Below are 19,502 nucleotides of genomic sequence, written 5' to 3' on the forward strand. Positions count from 1 at the left end.
GAACAAGGAATAAACATGTCTTTAATTTTTCTACATCTTCCACTGCCAATTCAGTCCAACATTTGGAGTCCCTATTCTGTTTCAGAACTAGGACCTCGGTCCCTGCACGGTTTAAGGGGGGCATAAGGTGGTGAGAAGAGATCTTTGGAGAGTGAACTACAGCAGGAACCTAAAGAGGACTTTAACAGAGCGCTTAGCTCCACCACAAGCCTAGAGCTCACGCTTGTCTTTTAGTAGACTCAGTGATTTCCAGCAGTTTCCAGATGCACGCAGGTGGTATATGAGGGTGAGCACATCTACCAGGGAAAACAGGAGAGCAAGATGTCTTCAGGTCACCCTCGCAGGGGAACTGGAGACCTGAAGTAAAGGCTGCCTGGACCAGAAGCCAGTGTTCTCCAGCTCTCAGATCCACACCTGATCGATACCTCCCCATATGGTCAGTCCCAAGCTCCTCTCTAAGAAAACACTAAATCTGGCTACTATGGACTTTCACTTTAATTCAAAGTTGGCCCTTCAACTTTCCCGTTTTTCAAAGGGCAGGGAAAACTCATTTTACAAATGAGATTTCAATGTGTACGATGTGAATTAACTACATCAATTACACTACAAACTTAGAAGTTACCCAGGAAAAGCCAAGTTTCTGATGTCTAATGTTTTTGTTGGTGTTATCTTTCTCAGTAGCTCTGTAAATCTTTTCTGAATAAGAAAAGCCATAAACAAATTAATAAAAGAAGGTTACCAGAGGAACTCTGCCTTGTAGGAGTTCAGAATGGGCCCCAGTTGAATGGTACTCAGGTGTCTTTATAGGCAGATAAAGGGCTTTCACCACACAAAGACTAACATATTAAATCCTTCAGCCACTGAGATGGCAACTTCGGCTGAGAGTGATCTTGGTTCCATGGGGGTTCCCACATCTTGCCTGGAAATTCAACCACAACAAAGCCAGTCCCAGTGCCAGGCCCACCCAGCTGGGCTCTCCAAGGGCAGGGAGCTGGGCTCTGAGACATCTTCAGTGCACACTCACAGCCTTTGAGTAATTGATGTATGGGTGTAACTCAAAGAATTCAGATATTCCTGCCATAGAGAAAGCTGACAGTGTCCTGTAAGGAAGGAGGAAATCATCCCAAGTACTATTAAATATAAACAAAAATAAAACAGTTCTCCTAGCACTTCATAAATTGCTCTTTATCTTCTCAGACCATATGTTTGTACAAAAATTGCTGTAAATGAAAATGATACAGGTATAATCAATGGGAATTATATTTCTGACCAAGGAGTCACTGCCCAACTTTACAAAAAAAAAATTATGAAGATGAAAATGAATCAACTGTTTGCATTTAACCATAAATAAAATGTTGTGTGCTTTATGATTATGTGACATAGATAAACCAAAGCAGTGGGGTTCAGTAACAAACTGTATTGTATTTAACAAATCGGGGACAGAGTTACATCTAGTAGGGAGAAGGGCTCTGGTACTGTGCAGAAGGAATGCAAGGACTCTTCTGAGCTGTGCCAGCAGGAAAGGCACCTGAGGCTTGGATCCAGTCCTCGCCCCCTGACCACCGACCAGCTGGCCTGTCTGGTGAAGGTGCCATGTATCACTGGTGAAACCAGAGGGGTGCTCCTCGTCTTGGGTGGAAGGTGAGGCTGAGTGTCTGACACGCATTCATCAGGCAAAGCCCTATACCTCCAGGTCCTCAAGTTCCACATCTTTAGTGCACTACCTTTCTTTTTTTACAGCTTGGATCTGAACCACAAATCAAAAATAAAAAGCAGAACCATGTAAAAAAGCAGGAACCAAGAGATCTTAAAAGCAGTATTATAAAAGTTTAAGGCTTCAAGTAAGGAGAGAAAGGGTCCCTGAGATAAAATCTAGATCAGCATGACTTGAGGACAGAAGAAAGGGTGACCATTCGGCTGGCAGGCTTTCCCACAGTCCTGGATAGATGTACTTCCACAGACACTTTCCTTCCTCTAATTAATACTCAGTCCTCAGAGAGCAAACCCCCAGTATAAATTATTTAAGGAAACATCCCTCTATAAAGATATTTCTCAAAGTACATTAGTTGCTTACGAGTTTGGGTATCAGCAGAAACTTGTCCATGTTGCATAATCACTCCTACATGCTGAACATCAAAGTTTAGATCTTTAGATATGTAAGACCATCTTAGAATATGGAGAAGAAAAAAATAAATAAAAAGGAAGATGAGGCCTATCTGTCTTCTATTTTCCCAACTACTTCACCATTATGGATGGTTCACTCTGTTAGTTAAACCAATAAAAGAATGTACAAATACCTGATCGAGCAATGCCACTGTCCCTATCTTCATTCTGTCCTCTGCTTGGCATGTCAACTGGAGTACTATGCGCTACGATAAAGAAAAACGGAAATCACATTATTGGACTCTCCAAAGAAGTTGTTTCAAAACAAATGCATTAATTTTTCCATTTCAAAGTAGCTACTGCTATTGATGATTGTAAGTTTACACAGAGATGAACTAGAAAGCAAAAGGAAATACGTAAAAAGATGATGGCGAGAATAAGAAGAAAACAGAATTAAGTAACAATCTGCCTTTAATTATCCTATTGTAGCACATAATTTTTCTGAGTAACGCTCATCTCTAAAAAAGCTGAATAATAAACTATTCATGCAGTTGATACAAGGAACAAACATTCTCAGGCAAACACTTTTAGCCATTTTCCTCATTATTAGTAGTATTTAAATAGTACTGCATTTTCAAAATGATTTACAATCAGTTTCAGTAGTTAACTATAGGCAACTTAGGGAAGAAAAAAATACTTGAAAACCATTGCATAAATTAAAAAAATGTTTCTGTTTATAACCCACTTGCTTGGCAAATGGAAAACACTTATATTCATTTTCAAATATTTCTTCTTCCACTTCTTTTCCATGTACAACCATACAGAGTATTATTGTACAATTACTTAGAAAAACTCATGTCCTGGCATGAATTTTAGAAAACACTCTAAAAGTACTGCAGACTCCTAAGAATCCCTCTGATTGATCCAAACTATATATTTATTGAGCTACAGGGTAAGTGACGTGTTGCTATAGTAAGCTTTATAAGAAGCTCTGTGCCCTGCCTGATTATTACACTTGCCAGCTATTTTTTTGAAGCATGTGTATTTTCACAATTTTAAAGAGAATATATAAACATGTTGTCCTCACTCTAAGTAGGTGGGAGGATGTCAGTTAACTGGCGCTTAGGGTATTTCAGGCTATAAAAAAGAACAGAATGAAGAATACCATTTGCCATAAACACAACATTTAATGTTAGCAATTAAGGTACCTCATACCTGTTAATCATGCCAGGCTACAACAGACATTCAACAGCCTCAGTTAGCAAGGCCAGTTAAATCTCAGAATTCACATACCCAGAAAGATGGAGATGATTATACCTGTAAAGTACCTAGAAACTTTGTTTAAATCACATAAATGCGAGAGAGAGAGAGAGAGAGAGAGAATGTCCATGCTCTTATTACAGTGACTTTTGAAGAAATTGTGCAGGTAAGGATGCAGGTGAATAAATCGATCAAAGATCCCATGGCAAAGAGAAACAGTTCACAGCAGCAGAAGAGGCCCAGGAAAATCAGAAAACATAATCCTCTTAGAAACACGAGGGGCTCATTTCAGATCAAAATCAGCTTATACTTGGGTATTAGTGAGGACATTTACAATAGAGGCTCATTGGTTGAATTTTCAAAATGAACTTGGCTGCATTTGAAACTAATATATCAAGAGCCCCTTGGATTTCTAGAGAGGCACCAAATTGGATTTTTTTTTTTTCCGTAAGAACCTGTACAGGATTTATTAATCTGTGTGTGGGTCACACTGTGCTCAGCATTCCACACAAACCTGCGAAGAAAGAAGCACTCCGGGTGAGCCGGAGAGGTCCTCCGTCAGCCACCCCCGGCAGCAGTCTGCTGCTGCATGCTTGCAGCAGGCCTAGGGACAGGAACACACGCAGGAGGGCAGAGCACACACACAAAATAAACACAGATTAAAGGTAATGCCAAAAAAATCCCCAACAACACAACAAACTCAAATGAAGTGAAACACATGCCCACAATAGTGGTACTCAGAGAAACCCATTCATGTGGCTGGTTTTACCTAGGTTACTTCCGGTACGACAAGGACCCAAATTATTCTGATTTGTGTTCAGTTTTCCCAAATTAGGATCCTGGTTGATGTATTCAAAGCTGTCCTGCAAGCTAAATCCAGAGACAGGAAGGAAGAGAGAGTAGAAAAACATCAAAAAGATGAATAAAACTGTTTTCTAACAAAGTCTAGATCACAGGCAACTTACCAGTTATTCAGACTTTTCTTTATAAATGAAAAAGTCTCAGATCTACCAAAGAGAATTCAATTTAGGGGAATGTTTTGGAGGAAAAGACTAGAAAAGGTTTCTGGAAGTAGTACTACCTATAAAACTAAACAACACATTCCTAACCAGTTTCCACCAAACTATAAATTTTGCTTTGGTGACTGACACCTGGAATATTGTTATTGATTTCCAAATTTTGCTTTAGCGGTGAACATCCAAGATGTTACTGTTCATTTCAAGGGTAATTTTACATAAACTTTCAAAATGAATTAATTTTAACTCTTAGTTAACATCTATGAGCAATTTAGCAACTTTTTTCAGGAGGAGGATTTAATAGAAATTATGATTCCTATAGGACCTTGAGTTCACAATATCTAAAAAGTCAGTTACTCATAAACACAAATATGAGGAAAGAAGATACAATTTATTGTATTTATTAACAAGTAAAATAAGTACGAAGACTTTGAAGATAACAGAGCATAGTGAGGCCAAACTAAGTTTTACTTAAATTTGAGTTTGATATTCTATTATAGGGAGTTAGCATAATAAATGTTCAGGTAATATCAAGGGTCTGAAAAACAATATCTCACAAGAAATAAACAACAATTCCCACTGTCATGACAGTCCCGGTGTTAAATGTTCAACAAGTAAATTCATTATTTTGTTGAAGAGTAAGCAGACTTAATGGCACTCAAATCTACAAAGGAATATATTTTTCACTTCCTTTGTATAAAAATAAAGTTGTCATTTGACCCCTTAAAGTCCCTTTAATTTATAATAAACCTTCCTTCAAAGTTACCAAAGTATAAGAAATGTTTTGTTGTTTTATTCAAATATGAAATACACGAACTATTTCTGCTTGAAAAGTTCAAAATATATGACAAATGTACCAGAATGAGTTAACCTAGACATTTCAGTATTCTTAACCTGCACAGAAGTATAAAATTAGAGAGAAGAAAACTCAGGAGTGAAAGATCAAAATGTCGCACGGCTCCATGTTCCAACTAACCACAGAAGCTACACTGAGGGCTGACCAACCAGCAAGCAAAGACAGCCCAGCCTGCCGTACAGGTGCTCAGCAGAGTGGAAAAACTCACCACGGACCTCATTCCTTTAGAAATAATTAAGTTAACTAACAAACAAGTTTTAAAAAAAAGATAAAATAATATGGGGGAAATAGCATAAACTTATTAATGTACACTTTTTCACTTTCACTCTCTAGGGAATGAAAACTTGGAGACTGGCAGCAGGAACAGAGTAGGTGACAGATGGAGACCCAAAATATACAGATAAACGGTCATTTGTCTGTAAGGACACCTGACAAAGTCAAAGGCCTTTTCAGAGTCACTAGGTTACAGGAAAATGGCATTTTTTAAATCCCTTTGTTAATGGGGAGTCATACTGCATCTCATTTCAAAAGGCCTATGGCCCTCAAAGAATTATCATATCTAGAAATAGCCACTTAAAAAAATGGGGCAGGTGCAAAAATTCCACACTTACTTGTTTGTACTCCCACAGAAGCTGCCCATTCTGGCAGAGAAGACTTTACTAATCATCAGTTGTGGAGGAGAACTGGAAAAAAAGGAGGAAGAGAAATGCATTGTAGACTAAGGAGTCGGCATCCCCACTCGGCTTCTCACAATTCGGAGAACAGAGGCCTGCACTCACCGTATGTAGTGTATCTTTAAGGTGGAGCCTTGGTAACTCATGGCGACGGAGCCGAACATCATTTCCCCCAGCATGTTGACATCAGAAGCTGGTCTTGTGTACTACCATTCATGAGAGAAACCAAAACCAAAATTATTATGTGGCACAACATAATGTACAACACAAAGAAAATAATGTTTATTAATCTCTGGGTCCCTCTTTAAAGTAGTTTTTGAAGCGGCAACTGATCATCTTACAATCTTAATCAATAATGGTGATTGCCTAATTTCCCCCAAATTGTTATTATTATGCATGATTTCTTCCTTGTATACAATATCTTCATATGGAATCCAAGTGTTTCATCAAAGTTTATTTTTTATCCTGTTACAGGAAAAGAACACTTTCATTATATCCATTTATAAAATCTAAATAGAAAGATTAAATTGTGGAAAAAAATTGGGCAACTCCTCTCTTGGTACTAGGAACACATTCTAAAAATAAATATGGTTCAGTATCATTCAACCAAAAAATTATGTGTTGAACAAAAATGCCATTTGGTGCAGGCAGGGTTCTGATAAAGTCCAAAAGATGACAGATGGCTTGATGCCTCTGAAGTTCTACAAAACTATTTCAAAAATATCTGACCCCTCTACCTTCTGACCAGTCCTTCTCATCCTTTTGTCATTCAAAAGGGTGGCCTGTGCTGCCTCCACTTTCCCTACTTTCATTTGCTTGCTAACCTATCATAGCCTCATCTGTTCAAGCTGCTCACGTAATGACCTTTGCCTTCCTGTCAAATTCAATGCACACTTGTTAGTTTGCTTTCTTAATGTCTCTCACGATATCTGATGTTCTTAATTACTCTCTGAGTCTCTTCTTTCCTAGATCATCCCTTGAACAGGGCTGCTCCTCAGAGGGCACTTCCTCCTCTTTGTCTGCAGTCTCAAAGTCTTGATGATTTTATTACTCTTTACATAGAAATACCCACCACATCTTTTATTGATAGTCCCACACCTCTTCTTTAGCTCTAGAATCCTATATCCAAACATTCATTCATATATATTGGAATATTATAAATATATCGTGGTATGTGAATGAATGTATTTGGATACAGGATTCTAAGCACATATCCTAAGTGTCAGTGACACACTGACGAGCATGACAGATATGAGTGTCAACCAGAAAAATGTGCCCCCAGCATGCGAGCACAGCCTGGCCCCAGCAAGACAACCATCTCTCGATGACTCGAGCCACCAGCCAGGTTCTCTGCTATTATGCTTTCCACCCAAGCAAAAACATGGGAATCATCCTAACTCTCTTCTCAATCTCTTTATTTTTAACTCAAATACATTCACACACACACACACACACACATATGTACTTACACATGTTGCAAAGGAGGAAAGAGAAATATAAATCTATCAGCCTTGTTGAACTAGGCACCTCTCTGCTTGGTTATAGCTCACACCAACTTCTCAACACATGCAGACAGAAACCACCTGGCTTTCACATTCTTTAACTTCCACCCACCATCTTCATTTTATAATCTGCTTTTTCTTAGATACAAGGTCCACATGCCAACTGTGAGTCTCACTCTGGATGAAAATTTCACTCTGTACTTTTTAAATCACAAAGTGTTTTGACACCCAGAAGCACTGTGCTATAAAGGCAAATGCATGGCACAAATCTGGACCATGAAATTAACGAAGTTCTATAGACCCGTGTGGATGCTGGTAATTTATCTGGCTTTGCTTGTCTAGCAACCCAGTAGTTGCTAGACAAAATTCCACATGAAAAAAAAACTGATATAACCTCCATCAGGTAATACCCTTCTGCTATTCAATATTTATGAAACATTCTTCTCTTCTATCTAGTTAGCCAACATTTCCTGATAACCCTAATCTCTATCTTCTACTGCCCCCCCCCAACACAATGCAGAAAATGCTACCAGTCCTTTATTCTTCACACTCGAGTTAGATCTTTCCATTTCTTCCTTCTCCCTGTACAAGGTTCTCCTTCTTCTAGAGGCAAGAATCCTTAGAGTTCTTATAACAAAACTGGAAAATAGACGTTTATTAATCTGGTTCTGACAACAAAGGGTTTCCTTTATTTGCATATTTCTTCCTCATCTGATATGTATTTTGCTGGATCACTTCTGCTCAGGTTATAATTTTCACTGAGAGATAAAAGCTAACTGTGAAAACGTACTGACAAGAAACATTTCAGGGCACGTTTTAAAATCCTTGTTCTTGTATTCCTGGAGCAGAACCCTCAAACAGGCATTATTCCCCATGGAAAAATTACAGTAAATGACTTTAGTCCCATGGGGTTTTCCACAGAAGGGACGGTTCTACCTGGTACTTTGGAAACTGCTCCTTTGCATGTTGTGAAGACCCTCCAGAATTGTGGGAAGAGAAGCTGCTCCCGCTGCTGCCGCCGTTACAGCACTTGGCTGGCGTCTTAATAGGGACATCCTCCGTTTCCTAGGTGAGGACAGATGGGCAGGGTGAAGTACCGCTAAGTGCATCAGGCTTCCTCAACACATTCTTCAATGCATTCGATGCAGACACCTTTGCTAAATCCCTCTGTTATGTTGTACATAAGATGTATAGTACACTGGGAACATTTTTTTTCTTTTTTAATGAGTTTAGAAATGTGGTTCCTCAGAGTCTGTAGTATTTGGGAGGAGGGGATGCTGATAAACAGTACTAGACAGAAGGTGGTAGGCTAGGTAGCAAAACTTTATCCCCCTTAAATAATTCAACTATGATTTGTATTTCAATTCATATCCTGAAACCATCAGTGAGATCTGATCCCTGTTTTGCTAAGAGTTTTTATTGCTAGGTAGAGTCATCATCTATAAAATTGATGAGGAGAAGACACTGCTTCAAATTTTAGTTTTTATCAAGCAAATGGAACTCAGGAAGCAAAACTATTAATAATGAAAGACTGGGCTTGTGTTTTTAATGACACACCTCCTCTAGCATTCCTTTGCGAATACGGAAGAAATCCTGAGGTCAAGTGTATGAAAGGTGAAGCCAAAACTCTGAAATAAGAGCTCCCACAAATTATACATCATGTGATGGAAGTATGGCCTTTAAAGATTAGGGATAATAGAGAATTATCTATTGTATATTCCCTAATTAGAGTTCACTGCTAATTTTTTTGACAGTGACATAAAAGGTATAAAGATACACTTTGTTAATTTTTCCCTTCCTACTACACCAAACTATATTACTCCCTATAGAACCATCCTGTGTCCTCTGTAATAAGTTGTTTCTATTCTGGGACTTATTTGTTTTTTTTGAGTGTGCAGCTTTTGCTTGAAAAAACATGAATGCAACTGCAGCTTATCTAATCTCCAACGTGACAGTCACAATGATGGTCTAATGCAAATGCATGCAGTCATGTGCCTGATGCAAACTCATGACATTTTGTGCTTGCCAAGGGACTGGGGAGCTGAAAATGGGACAGGAATGTAAGGAAAACACAAATTACTGGTCCATAACAGTCCCTCTAGCAGCGATGGCATTCAAAGCTGTGCTCAGTTATTCCTGGGCAAATGGCACTCCCTCACATCCTCTTCTGATCTAGCTGTTACTCATACCATGGAAGCAGAAACAGTCTCTTAGAGGCCTCAAGTGACACAAAGTTCACATCTGCCTTCCAGACTGCTGGACCCTTTGGCTGGGGTATAACATACTAGGTCATCTATAATTGGAGACAGTACCTGCTACATGGAGCAGAGCACCAACGGGGCTCTTTTTGTAGTTTTGGGGAAATTACAAACCTCCCTGCACCTAGCTGACTTTGAATAGATGAGTGCTTCCAAGAAAGCTTACATGCCAGATTCCAGTGTCATCACTGCTCTGATTTAGGGAAATTCCAGTTCCTTTTGAAAACCGGTGAGAATTTTTTTCCCGTTACCTGTTACCACCATTAGGAGTGTGGGTGTTCCAACTAAACCATCTGTGCAAAGTCTTCAGGGACACGGGAAGTGATGTGGGAAATCAAGGGAAAACACGTCCTGTCCACCAAAAGGTCAAGTGCTGGCTTACCTAAACTTTGATATACATCTACCACTAAAGCCTACAGACGAATCACCTGAGAGCTACCCCCAGCCCCCCACCTACCTAACAAGCCCAACAACTACTGTAATGATTAGCTACCTGGCAGACTTCCACTTTAAAGCACTATGGAATCCACCTAACTAAATTGCCTTTACCAAATGCTTCCTTCCTGCAGAAATAATCCTCGTCAAAAGCAGGAAAACAGCCCCTTGGCCCTGATAAGACAAAGCCTGTGGTATAAACGACTCACTTACTTAGCTACACATTCTGTAAACTGCCAGAATGTGGTCAGTATGGGTAGCAAGTTATTGAACATGAAAAGAATGAATACAAGAAGGATTTGTTTAATTTGAAGACAACTGAGTAACTACTGAAAAGAGAAAGAGAAGTCTAAAGGGGACAACTCAGAAGTGTCCTGAGCTGCCGTCCAGAAGACCCAAGGGGGACAGACGGCCCCTCACCTGGACATGCCCCTTTCCCATTCTGGCTCCTTTCAGTCTTCGCTTTATCCATCCCCAGGGCCTCCCCACTATGCCCCACTCCACCAACCACCATCCCACCCTCTACCAAGAAAAGGAAATAAATATAAATGCTGTCTTGGTCAGATAGGTTTGTAATGCACTGCCTTTCAAAGATGACAATGCAGGTTAGCCCACTGAAGCCCTGTAATGAGGAAAGCTATTTAATTTTGCTTAACCCAGTGCTATGGAATACCTCTTACGATCTATGAGAAGTAACAGACAGAATGATCTATTAAGTTCCCTTCAAGATAACACTTCATCATTTTAGAGTTCTCAGTTCTCCCCTTACAGAGTACATATTTGGCATTAAAATACTGGTTTGCAAATCACCAGCAAATTCACCTCTAGTAATATTTACAATACAGTGCTGAGCATCTGTCATGATTACTTGGTAGTAGTTTCACCTGTTATATTAAAGAGCACACAAATGTGGCAGGGGGAGGGGGGCTTTGGTTATGTTTCTTCTTAACTGGTAATGGCACTGTACAATATAGCCCAGAAAGAATTATGGATTAATAATTCTAAGTATGGATTAATAAATGATTGATCAGAAAGGTGGTTAAAAGTACATACAAAAAAGACGAAAGCAAATCAGCATTTCATACCTGAGCTGCCACCTCTTCAATCTTGTGAACAGCTTTAGAATCAAACAGGACTTGTCTGCCCCTCCTTTCACAGTCCTGGTAAACTATCAGGCGAATCTCATTCAGGTCAAACTCTGAACATGACCAACTGTGGATCAAAAAGGGAAAAATAAGTTGTTACCTGCAACACTTGGACTGATCATGTAGAGGTGAGTTTCCCAGCCCATGTGTCCGCGTCATGTCGGGGTGCAGAGATATTGACCCCATCAGGCCTGGGGAGGAGAGCCTTATCTGTGAACTCCAATGGGTTCATGACAAAGGCTGGGAAGACTTCTAAATAAATCACTGGAGTGACAGCTTCTCCTTTCAAAGCCATTTTGGGCAACACTGGCAGGCAGATCACAGGGATGTGTGGAGATGCCTCAGTGTGGATGCCTGTGTCCTGGGGACGGCACAGCTGAGGTGCAGGAGTAGTTGAGCTTCTGGGTCACTGGGCAGACAACCGTTTGGAACAAGAGAGGTGAGTCCTTCCCTGTCTTCTCCCACCTTGCCAGCTCAGGTCAAATCGAAAGGAATTGCATACCCTAAAATTTAGCATTTTCCTGTTATGCCTGGCTCTGATATAAAAGTTTTAAAAACAAAGTGCATCATTGTATAGCATCTGAATTGCTAAAAATAACAATCAGCAATAAAGGAAGCATGGCTTATTCCTAATCCAACCCAAAGCCTCTGGGATAAAACTGCTTGAAACGTAGGTTTGTTCTTGAGTAATAAATGAAATCAGAATGAAAGATCTATAGAAAGAGTCATCATTTAAAACACACTGCTTTAGGCCTATTCAGTTATTAGTCTGTTAATCCACTCAGCACACACTGGAATGCCTGTGGGACTCCAGGCACTCCAGTCAGCAGTTAGTTAACTAAACAGATTGGTCGCTGCCCTCATGGAGAACATGGTTCAGTGGGAAACACTGGGCTAACAATCTATACAACTAAAGATTGCCTGAGGTGCACAAAGGAAAAATAAAGGATGTGGTACAAGCCTCATATTTTCAGTTTTAAGGGGTGAGGGGGGTGGTAGGGAAGTTCCTAGGGATCTGAGGAAGTGACATTTAAACTTGAAGTTAAGGGTTAAATAGAGCACAATAGGAAGACGGAGAGGCATGGTAAAATGTAGGATTGATGCAATAAAGAAAAAAAAGAGTGAGAGAGCAAGGGGAGGCTGGGCAGGTTGAGAGGGTGGGCAGGGGCGGGCGCCAGGCCCTAAGCAGTAAGGAGCCAAAGTGAACAGGATTGGATAAACCCAGGTCTACACTTTTTAAAAGTTCTCTGGCTCCTCTACAGAAAACAAGGGTGGGACAGATTAAGACTGGAAACAGGAAGCCCACATAGAATTTATTATGAATTTAGGCCCTTCATAATGAAGGCTGTAGTGGTAGCTATGTAGGCGGAGGAAAGGGGACAAGTAGTAGAGGTGTGGTCAGGAGGCCCAGAATTGGTGAGGTTTAGTGGGAGACTGGGTGGGTGCCTAAGATCAAAGAGGTGCCAACTGCTTAGAGAACGCTGGAGGCTCAGCAGTTCTGAAGGGATGGGCGGTGGATGGCTTGGCAGACAGACTGACCAGAGCAGACAGTAGAATTAAGAGGCAGTATAAGTGAAGTGAAGTCGTATGCATCTGGATTCAAATCCAAGTTCCCTGAGCTCCCATTTCTTCAGCAGCACAATGAGCATGTTAATGCCAACCTCACAAGGCTGCTGCAAGAATCAAATGAAGCATGTAAAGTGCTTTCCATAGATGTGGACACACACTAAATGCTCTAAAATAGTAATTACTTAAGAGAAATGTTAATGCTATGAGTTTCTAAAAAATGGATAAAGTGTCTGGTACCCAATCAGAGCCTGTGCAGAGGCCATCCATTTTTCCAGGACTAACCAAGCAGACATGACCCCATGATCTGCAGCTAGCCTGTGAGAACCAGTCCCTGGACTTAGTTGCTCAACTGGTAAATGGTAACCCTGGAGTTGCTGGCACCTATTTTTTGCCATTATGAGGTGACAGCCCATCTGAAAATGAAGTCAACTTGGAGGAAAGCAGAGGTGAGCAATGGAATGAGACAGATTTCTGTTGGCAACTGAAGCCGGCTACTCCTGAATGAGGGCTATTCCTGGAGTTACTTTTCTGTCACTGAAAATCAAAGAAGTCCTGAGGACCATGCCCCAAGCCACTAAATTTTAAAATTACTCAAGATCATTAAAAACCACCTCCAAAATTATCCAAACAGGTTGGAGTTATTAAAAATGAAAAATCAACAAAGATTTCATTGTGTTATGTTTTCTCGTTCAGTCTGTTTTGTCCCAACAATTACATTTTATCAAAATACATTATAATTTACAAAGCAAGTTGTTCAATTCTTATTTTTTAGGGCTAACACTGACTCAGATATCAATGAGGCTGAGGACAGCCTATGTTGAGAGTTAAAACTTAATAATGCTTATAATACCTTATTAAATGTTTCATGTTATTTTTCAGTTTTAAAAAGATGGAAATAAAAGAAATGGGAAGGAAAAACTATATATGTCAGATTTTCCAGTCTTTTGACCTAAGTGCCTTAAAAAATACTTTATAAAATATGAGGAAAATTATTCTCCTTCTTCCATCTGAATACTGTCTTTGGTTTAACACTTAATTATAATCTTGACATTTACCATCACTAATATTAGCAGAGAAAATTATAGTTGAGTGATTTGGTAAAGGAAATACAGGCAGGACAAAGATGACATGAGCGCTTTAGAGTAAGACAGGCCTGGGACCAAATCTCAGCTCTGCCTCCCACTGGTTGTGCAGCCTTGGGAAAGTCATCCCCCCACTGCACCCCCACCGCCAACCCATAGCACCTGCAGGCATGTTGGGAAGATTAAAGGAGAAAATCCATGGAAATCTCCCAGAACACTCTCAGCTATCTTCCCTACCATCCTCCATATCCAGGGTTTGAGTTATTCGTACTCACATGCTACATCTATTCTCTTCATGTTCACATTCACTTCAACATTTAACCAACAGTTAATGTGGAGCTTCTATGAGCACTGACTGTGTTCCTGGCGCTTTACTAAGGGCAAATGTCTCTATGATTGAGGGTAACTCTCACGTGATTCAAAAAGGTATAAAAAGCCTTGGGCTTTTGCCTTAAAATATCTATTTTAAAGACATTAACTGTAATCTGAGCTACCTCGTCTTCGCTTTTGTTGAAAGCAAGGGAAGAACACTAGTCCTGGCTTCAGGGGACACAGTATTATCTACTTTATGGTCACAGCTGTATGACCTGAGGCATAAGAAAATAACATGATTTGTCTACATTTTCTTACTGTAAATTTTAAACAAAAAGGCTTGTATGGGCCCTTTTAGGTTTTCAAACTCCATGATGCTAAGATTTCCCTGGTTGGAACTGAAGCCTGGTCTTATTTCTGAAACTACTCATCAGGAACTGGAAGCAAGTGACCAAAGTCTAAATTATTTACCCAAAAGGCAGCAAGCAATAGTTCAAATGATTTTAAGAAGAAAAAACAGAATTCTCTTTAAAATACATGTAACAGTGTGTTGTGGAGAACTGTAACCCCCCAGAAAGATATCTTTGATTCCTAATTCCTAGTACCTATGAATATGACCACTGTTTGGAAACAGGGTCTTTGCAGGTGTAACCAAGTTAAGATGAAGTCATACGAGATTAGGATATTACATGAGGATTAATCCAATGAGTGGCACCCTCCTAAGAGGGAAACATGGCACCAACACAATGGCAAGGTGGCTACATGATGACAGAGATGGAGAATGGAGTCACGTGGCTACAGGCCAGGGAAGGCCGAAGAATGCCGACACTCAGGAATACAATGACGAAGAAGCATGTAAATCCCTATTCTCAAGGAACTTAACATGTAGAAGACACAATCATGTAAATAACTACAGGAAAACAAGAGGGCAGGGCAGAATACAGGAAGCAAGAGAAGAAATGAGAAATGCCTGGAAGAAGCAATATTTGAACTAACGAAGTCAGGAGGAATGGCAAGGATCAGACATAACGAGGAACAAGGTGGAAAGTCACTGCAGATCGAGGGCACAGCACAGCCTGAAGAGTCAAATGGTACAAAGTCGAAGTTTTGGGTGGTTGGAATATGTCTGCTGCAGAAGAATTACCCAGGAAATAAGACAGGAGGACAGTTTAGAACTACCTGTGAAGGGCCTCGAATGCTAGGACAAGGAACCCGTGTGCTCCAAGCAGTGTGCATGTACCATTCCTACTTTTGGAGGAAGGGAATGACATGATCCGACCTTGTTATAGGAGAGAACTGAAGCTGTTCGAGAAAACCATTTTCAGGGCAAATGGAGAAGTGGTACTGACTCACATACTCAGGGCTTCAAGGGCTCATGGCTGATAAGGATGAGAACAGTCGTATGACTTGTGGGGTGATTTGCTACATCCTCCAACACCAGTTCTAGTGCTCGTGTTTGATGTCTCCCTTGCACTTTTACAGGAATCAGGCTAGACCTGGCTGGGCTCATGCATACCCATGCTGAAACATGATCTATGGCAGAATACTTCAGAAATGTTCTCCTCTTACTCTCCCATGAGGAAACAACCCACGTAGTCAAATGTAAAGAACAGTCTGTGATCCGAATGTGAATGTTTAGAGTTAGGTAGCACAGGGAACTTTAAATGGTCCCAGAAAAGGGAAAATAAAACAAAACAAAAGGTAAAATTAAAAAAAACACACAAAAACCTAACAAAACCAATAATGATCCAATGAAAACTGGCAAATAACTCTCCATTTATAAGCAGCTCCGGCATGACTATGATGTGCTAAGCATTCTTCCAGGCCCTGGTGTAAAGAAGTGAACAAATCATAACTCCTGCTCCAATAAAACTTAGTATATTATGACATTTTCCAGCTACTCTTAAACACTATTCTATGTTCTTTTTTCTACCAGTTCCCACCACTCTTCTTTTCTTTCTCAAAAATGTTTCTAAATGCAAATAGAAACCCTCTCAAAAGATTTGTTCAAGAATAATGAGGAGAACCCAATGATTATTACATGAAAGTAAAAGAAAACTAGGGATGGAGGGAAATGGAAAACTATGCCTGAGATGGCAATCAGAGTTCACACCCTGTCTGTACAAAATGCACATTATTTCCCACCTGTAACATGCTATTTATTTCAAGAAAAAGTTATGTAAATAGATGGCAATAACAGATTTTGCTTTTTGCTTTTTTTTTTTGTAGGTTAGTACTTTCAGGAAGATGGCTACAGGAAAAGTAATTTGCAAATTAATAGACTTTCCTATTTTGTAATGATACAGTCTTAGCTGTACAAATTGCTTGGTTCAGTTTCAAAAGACCGACTTAGAAATTTATCAGGGAATTCTTGTCCTATGGTCAAGTGTACAGCATGAAAATGCTTAAAGATTCCAATTCTCATCAGAAGCTTTAATACATAATGCTAACCTAAAGATATAATTTAAAACCGATTCCAATTAAATGTATCCCACTGCTATTTTACCCAAAGAAATTTATATTGGATGTTGCCTGCAACTTTTTTGTCCTTAAAGAAGTACATGATATGTAAATCCTTTATTCCTTTTGTAAAATACATGTGTGGAATGAAAGAATAAATCCTTAGAATCAGCAGCATGGCATGGAAAGAGCACTGTAACATGGGTCCACAAGCACACTACTGCATTCATTCCTTCCACATATGTTAGGCACCTGGCTTGACCTAAGTACCATGAAAGATACCCAGGAAGAGGAATTACCTAAATCTAGTTCCTACCTCAAAATACTTACAAGTCTGATATGGGAAGGCCAACATACAAATAAGTAAGTAAACTATACTGGTTATGAGATAATTATCTATATGGCTCATAGGGAACTTAAAGGATGAGGCGGTTAAGTCCACATTAGTGGGGGTGATTCTTGGGACATGGATTAGTATTCACCACAGCAAACAGAGCTTCTAACATTATCTGTGCCACCTTCAACCCGGATGACTTTAGGGAAGCACTTACTCCAGTGTTCAGTTTTCCCAAAATGTATAAGCTCTGTCTATCTCACAAGAATGTTGGGAAAAACAGACAGTAAAATGAAATTAAATTTAAAACTGTAAAGCATAACTCAAAGATAAGTTCAGATGTACAATCCTTTAACTGGGATCTTTGGGGCCAGATGTTTCAGAATTGTTTATATATTAGAAAGAAGCTTATACCACATATTATATAATGCCTCCTCCAGGATCTGAGATATAATCAAACCCTCAAAATCAAACAAATTAATATTTCACCACTTATGCTAAGTAAATTAGACAGAGACTAGGAATAGCCTCACATAACTTCAGGTCAGTTCCAAAAATTTATTCACAGATTTTAGGATTTTGGAATCTCAAGATAAGAGATTGTTGACAAATGTAATGCTTACTATGTCTGAGGGAAGGTCAGAAGTCTGGAATAAGTAATATTCAGTTCCCCTGCATTATCCCGAATATGGCCTATCCCTAACAAAGATGACTGTCAAAGTTTACAGTGTAAGTAGGTTGTTTGTAACTCAGAGCTTGTCTTTTCCCCCACTGAAATAATACTGTAATGGTTGCGAGGGTCACAAGCTAAAACTATCAAAGTCTTTACATAATGTGTTCACATAGCAATGACAAGACTTATTAATATGAATCACAATACAGCCTGAGGTTTAGGTGCTATGAGTAACAGGGAACTGTGAAGTATAGAAGAGAAAAGACAGAATTCCTTCCTTTCTTCTTGAGTTCAGCATCCTGTCAGGTAGTGGTCTGGAACAGGTGAAGTTTGTGCACAGCACACACAGAGTGATCACCACTCCCCACTGCCCAGGGCCCACTACTGCATGGACAGCACAGTGGAGGGCCATGCAGGACACCAGGATGCCTGGGTTTTAGGCATCTACTCCTCACCCCCTGCACCTATTAGTTCAGTGTTTCCTCTTCAGTAAAACAGTGGGTTGGGGCTAAAATTATCCCTCAAGGTCTCATCCTTCCAACTCTTACATACTATAATCCCCAATTATCTATTAAGTGTACACAGTGTATTTGAGAATTGGGATGATCTCAGCCAGGAACTAAGGAAAGCAATCATAATGAATCAATCTACATTACTGCATGCATCCCTTAATCCATCTAGATATACTCCATACTTTGACAAGCATGCTTCTTAATATAAACCCATCTTTAACTAACAGAAGAAACTTTCAAAAGATGCTAACAAAATTTACAGAGGAAAAGTACAAGTTCTTTTGAGGCAAGAGGGACACTGAGAGGGAAGGTCACTGTACCAATCAGGATTCCACCCCTGGCTAGCTTCCCCAATTTTGTTGTTATTATTAATAGGTTCTTCCCTTTCTACACTTTAAAAACTCAGAGTCTCTAAATATGGACCATATTTTCCAAAACAGCTCCGTTAATGCTTAAAAGAGACCTACTCATTCTTTTTTGGTCTCTAGAAACTACCTGTCCTAAGAAAAAGAGAGAGAGTGTTTTGATGCATATCTCTGTTACATACTTTCAATTCAATATTCACCGAGCTAATTCTTTCATGCACTTGCAGCATTACCAAAACAGTTAACATTCTTTACTATATTCCAAGATTATTGAAATGAATAATGGTTTTACTGAAAGCTAACTTGCATCAACATGATTTCCTATATTTTCCTAAAGGTATGATTTCCTTCATCTTCCCTCCTCTTACCCCAGGGAAACTGTATACTAAGAACAGATAAATGAATGAATTTAGAAGTAAATACTAAACACACTGCCTTACATATTAATTAATTCTACATCCATTTAAATAGTACAAAGATAAGGTAATAATTCTATTTTCCTACCCAGTGGTCAAAAGAATGATTCTGTAAACTCTTTCGTTTGCAAAATGAAAAAGCCAAAATTAAAAAGCTACACTTGTCTTTGGTTATAAAATATTATCTCTAAAAGAGAAGGGTACAGGCTAGCACGTGGGGGTGTGGTTGGAGCAAAGGACTGCAGGGCCCAACTGCAGGACAGAGGTGGGGTCCAATAAAGTTGCACGTGCAATGCTACCATATATATTAAAGAAAAGAAAAACAGGAAAAATTCTGGCTTTTTTTATGTATGCATTGAGTATTTTTAGAAAGATATATAACGACTTGTAAGACTGGCTGTGCCCAGAGTAGGAAGCTGGTTTGTTGAGGGACAGAAGCAAGCAGTAGACTTTTTACTGCATACCTTTACACAGAGCACAGGGAAGATGCCATTTAATTCACATTCGTCCAAACAGTATAGTGAGGACGA

The 19,502-nt window shown here is 39.6% G+C and overlaps 1 protein-coding gene across 10 annotated transcripts in view; it reads right to left on the bottom strand.

Moving 5' to 3' along the window:
• Window positions 1-19,502, bottom strand: part of FNIP2 (folliculin interacting protein 2) — a 124,345-nt gene that overhangs the window by 54,077 nt on the left and 50,766 nt on the right. For 7 of the 10 annotated variants that reach the window (XR_012129597.1, XM_036992946.2, XM_036992943.2 and 4 more), the window contains exons 2-8: window positions 11,190-11,316; window positions 8,348-8,476; window positions 6,015-6,115; window positions 5,847-5,918; window positions 4,133-4,233; window positions 3,878-3,967; window positions 2,298-2,369 (exon numbers count right to left, since the gene is read on the bottom strand). Coding sequence is in view for 9 of the 10 variants with exons in the window: in XM_036992946.2 (XP_036848841.2) it covers window positions 2,298-2,369; window positions 3,878-3,967; window positions 4,133-4,233; window positions 5,847-5,918; window positions 6,015-6,115; window positions 8,348-8,476; window positions 11,190-11,316 (692 nt within the window). In the remaining variant the exon portion in view is untranslated. The remainder of the gene's footprint in view (window positions 1-2,297; window positions 2,370-3,877; window positions 3,968-4,132; window positions 4,234-5,846; window positions 5,919-6,014; window positions 6,116-8,347; window positions 8,477-11,189; window positions 11,317-19,502) is intronic. The other 3 variants (XM_036992948.2, XM_036992947.2, XM_036992944.2) reach the window with 1 other exon arrangement.

The sequence above is a fragment of the Manis javanica genome, chromosome 3 (assembly GCF_040802235.1).
Source record: "Manis javanica isolate MJ-LG chromosome 3, MJ_LKY, whole genome shotgun sequence".
NCBI classification, from domain to species: domain Eukaryota; kingdom Metazoa; phylum Chordata; class Mammalia; order Pholidota; family Manidae; genus Manis; species Manis javanica.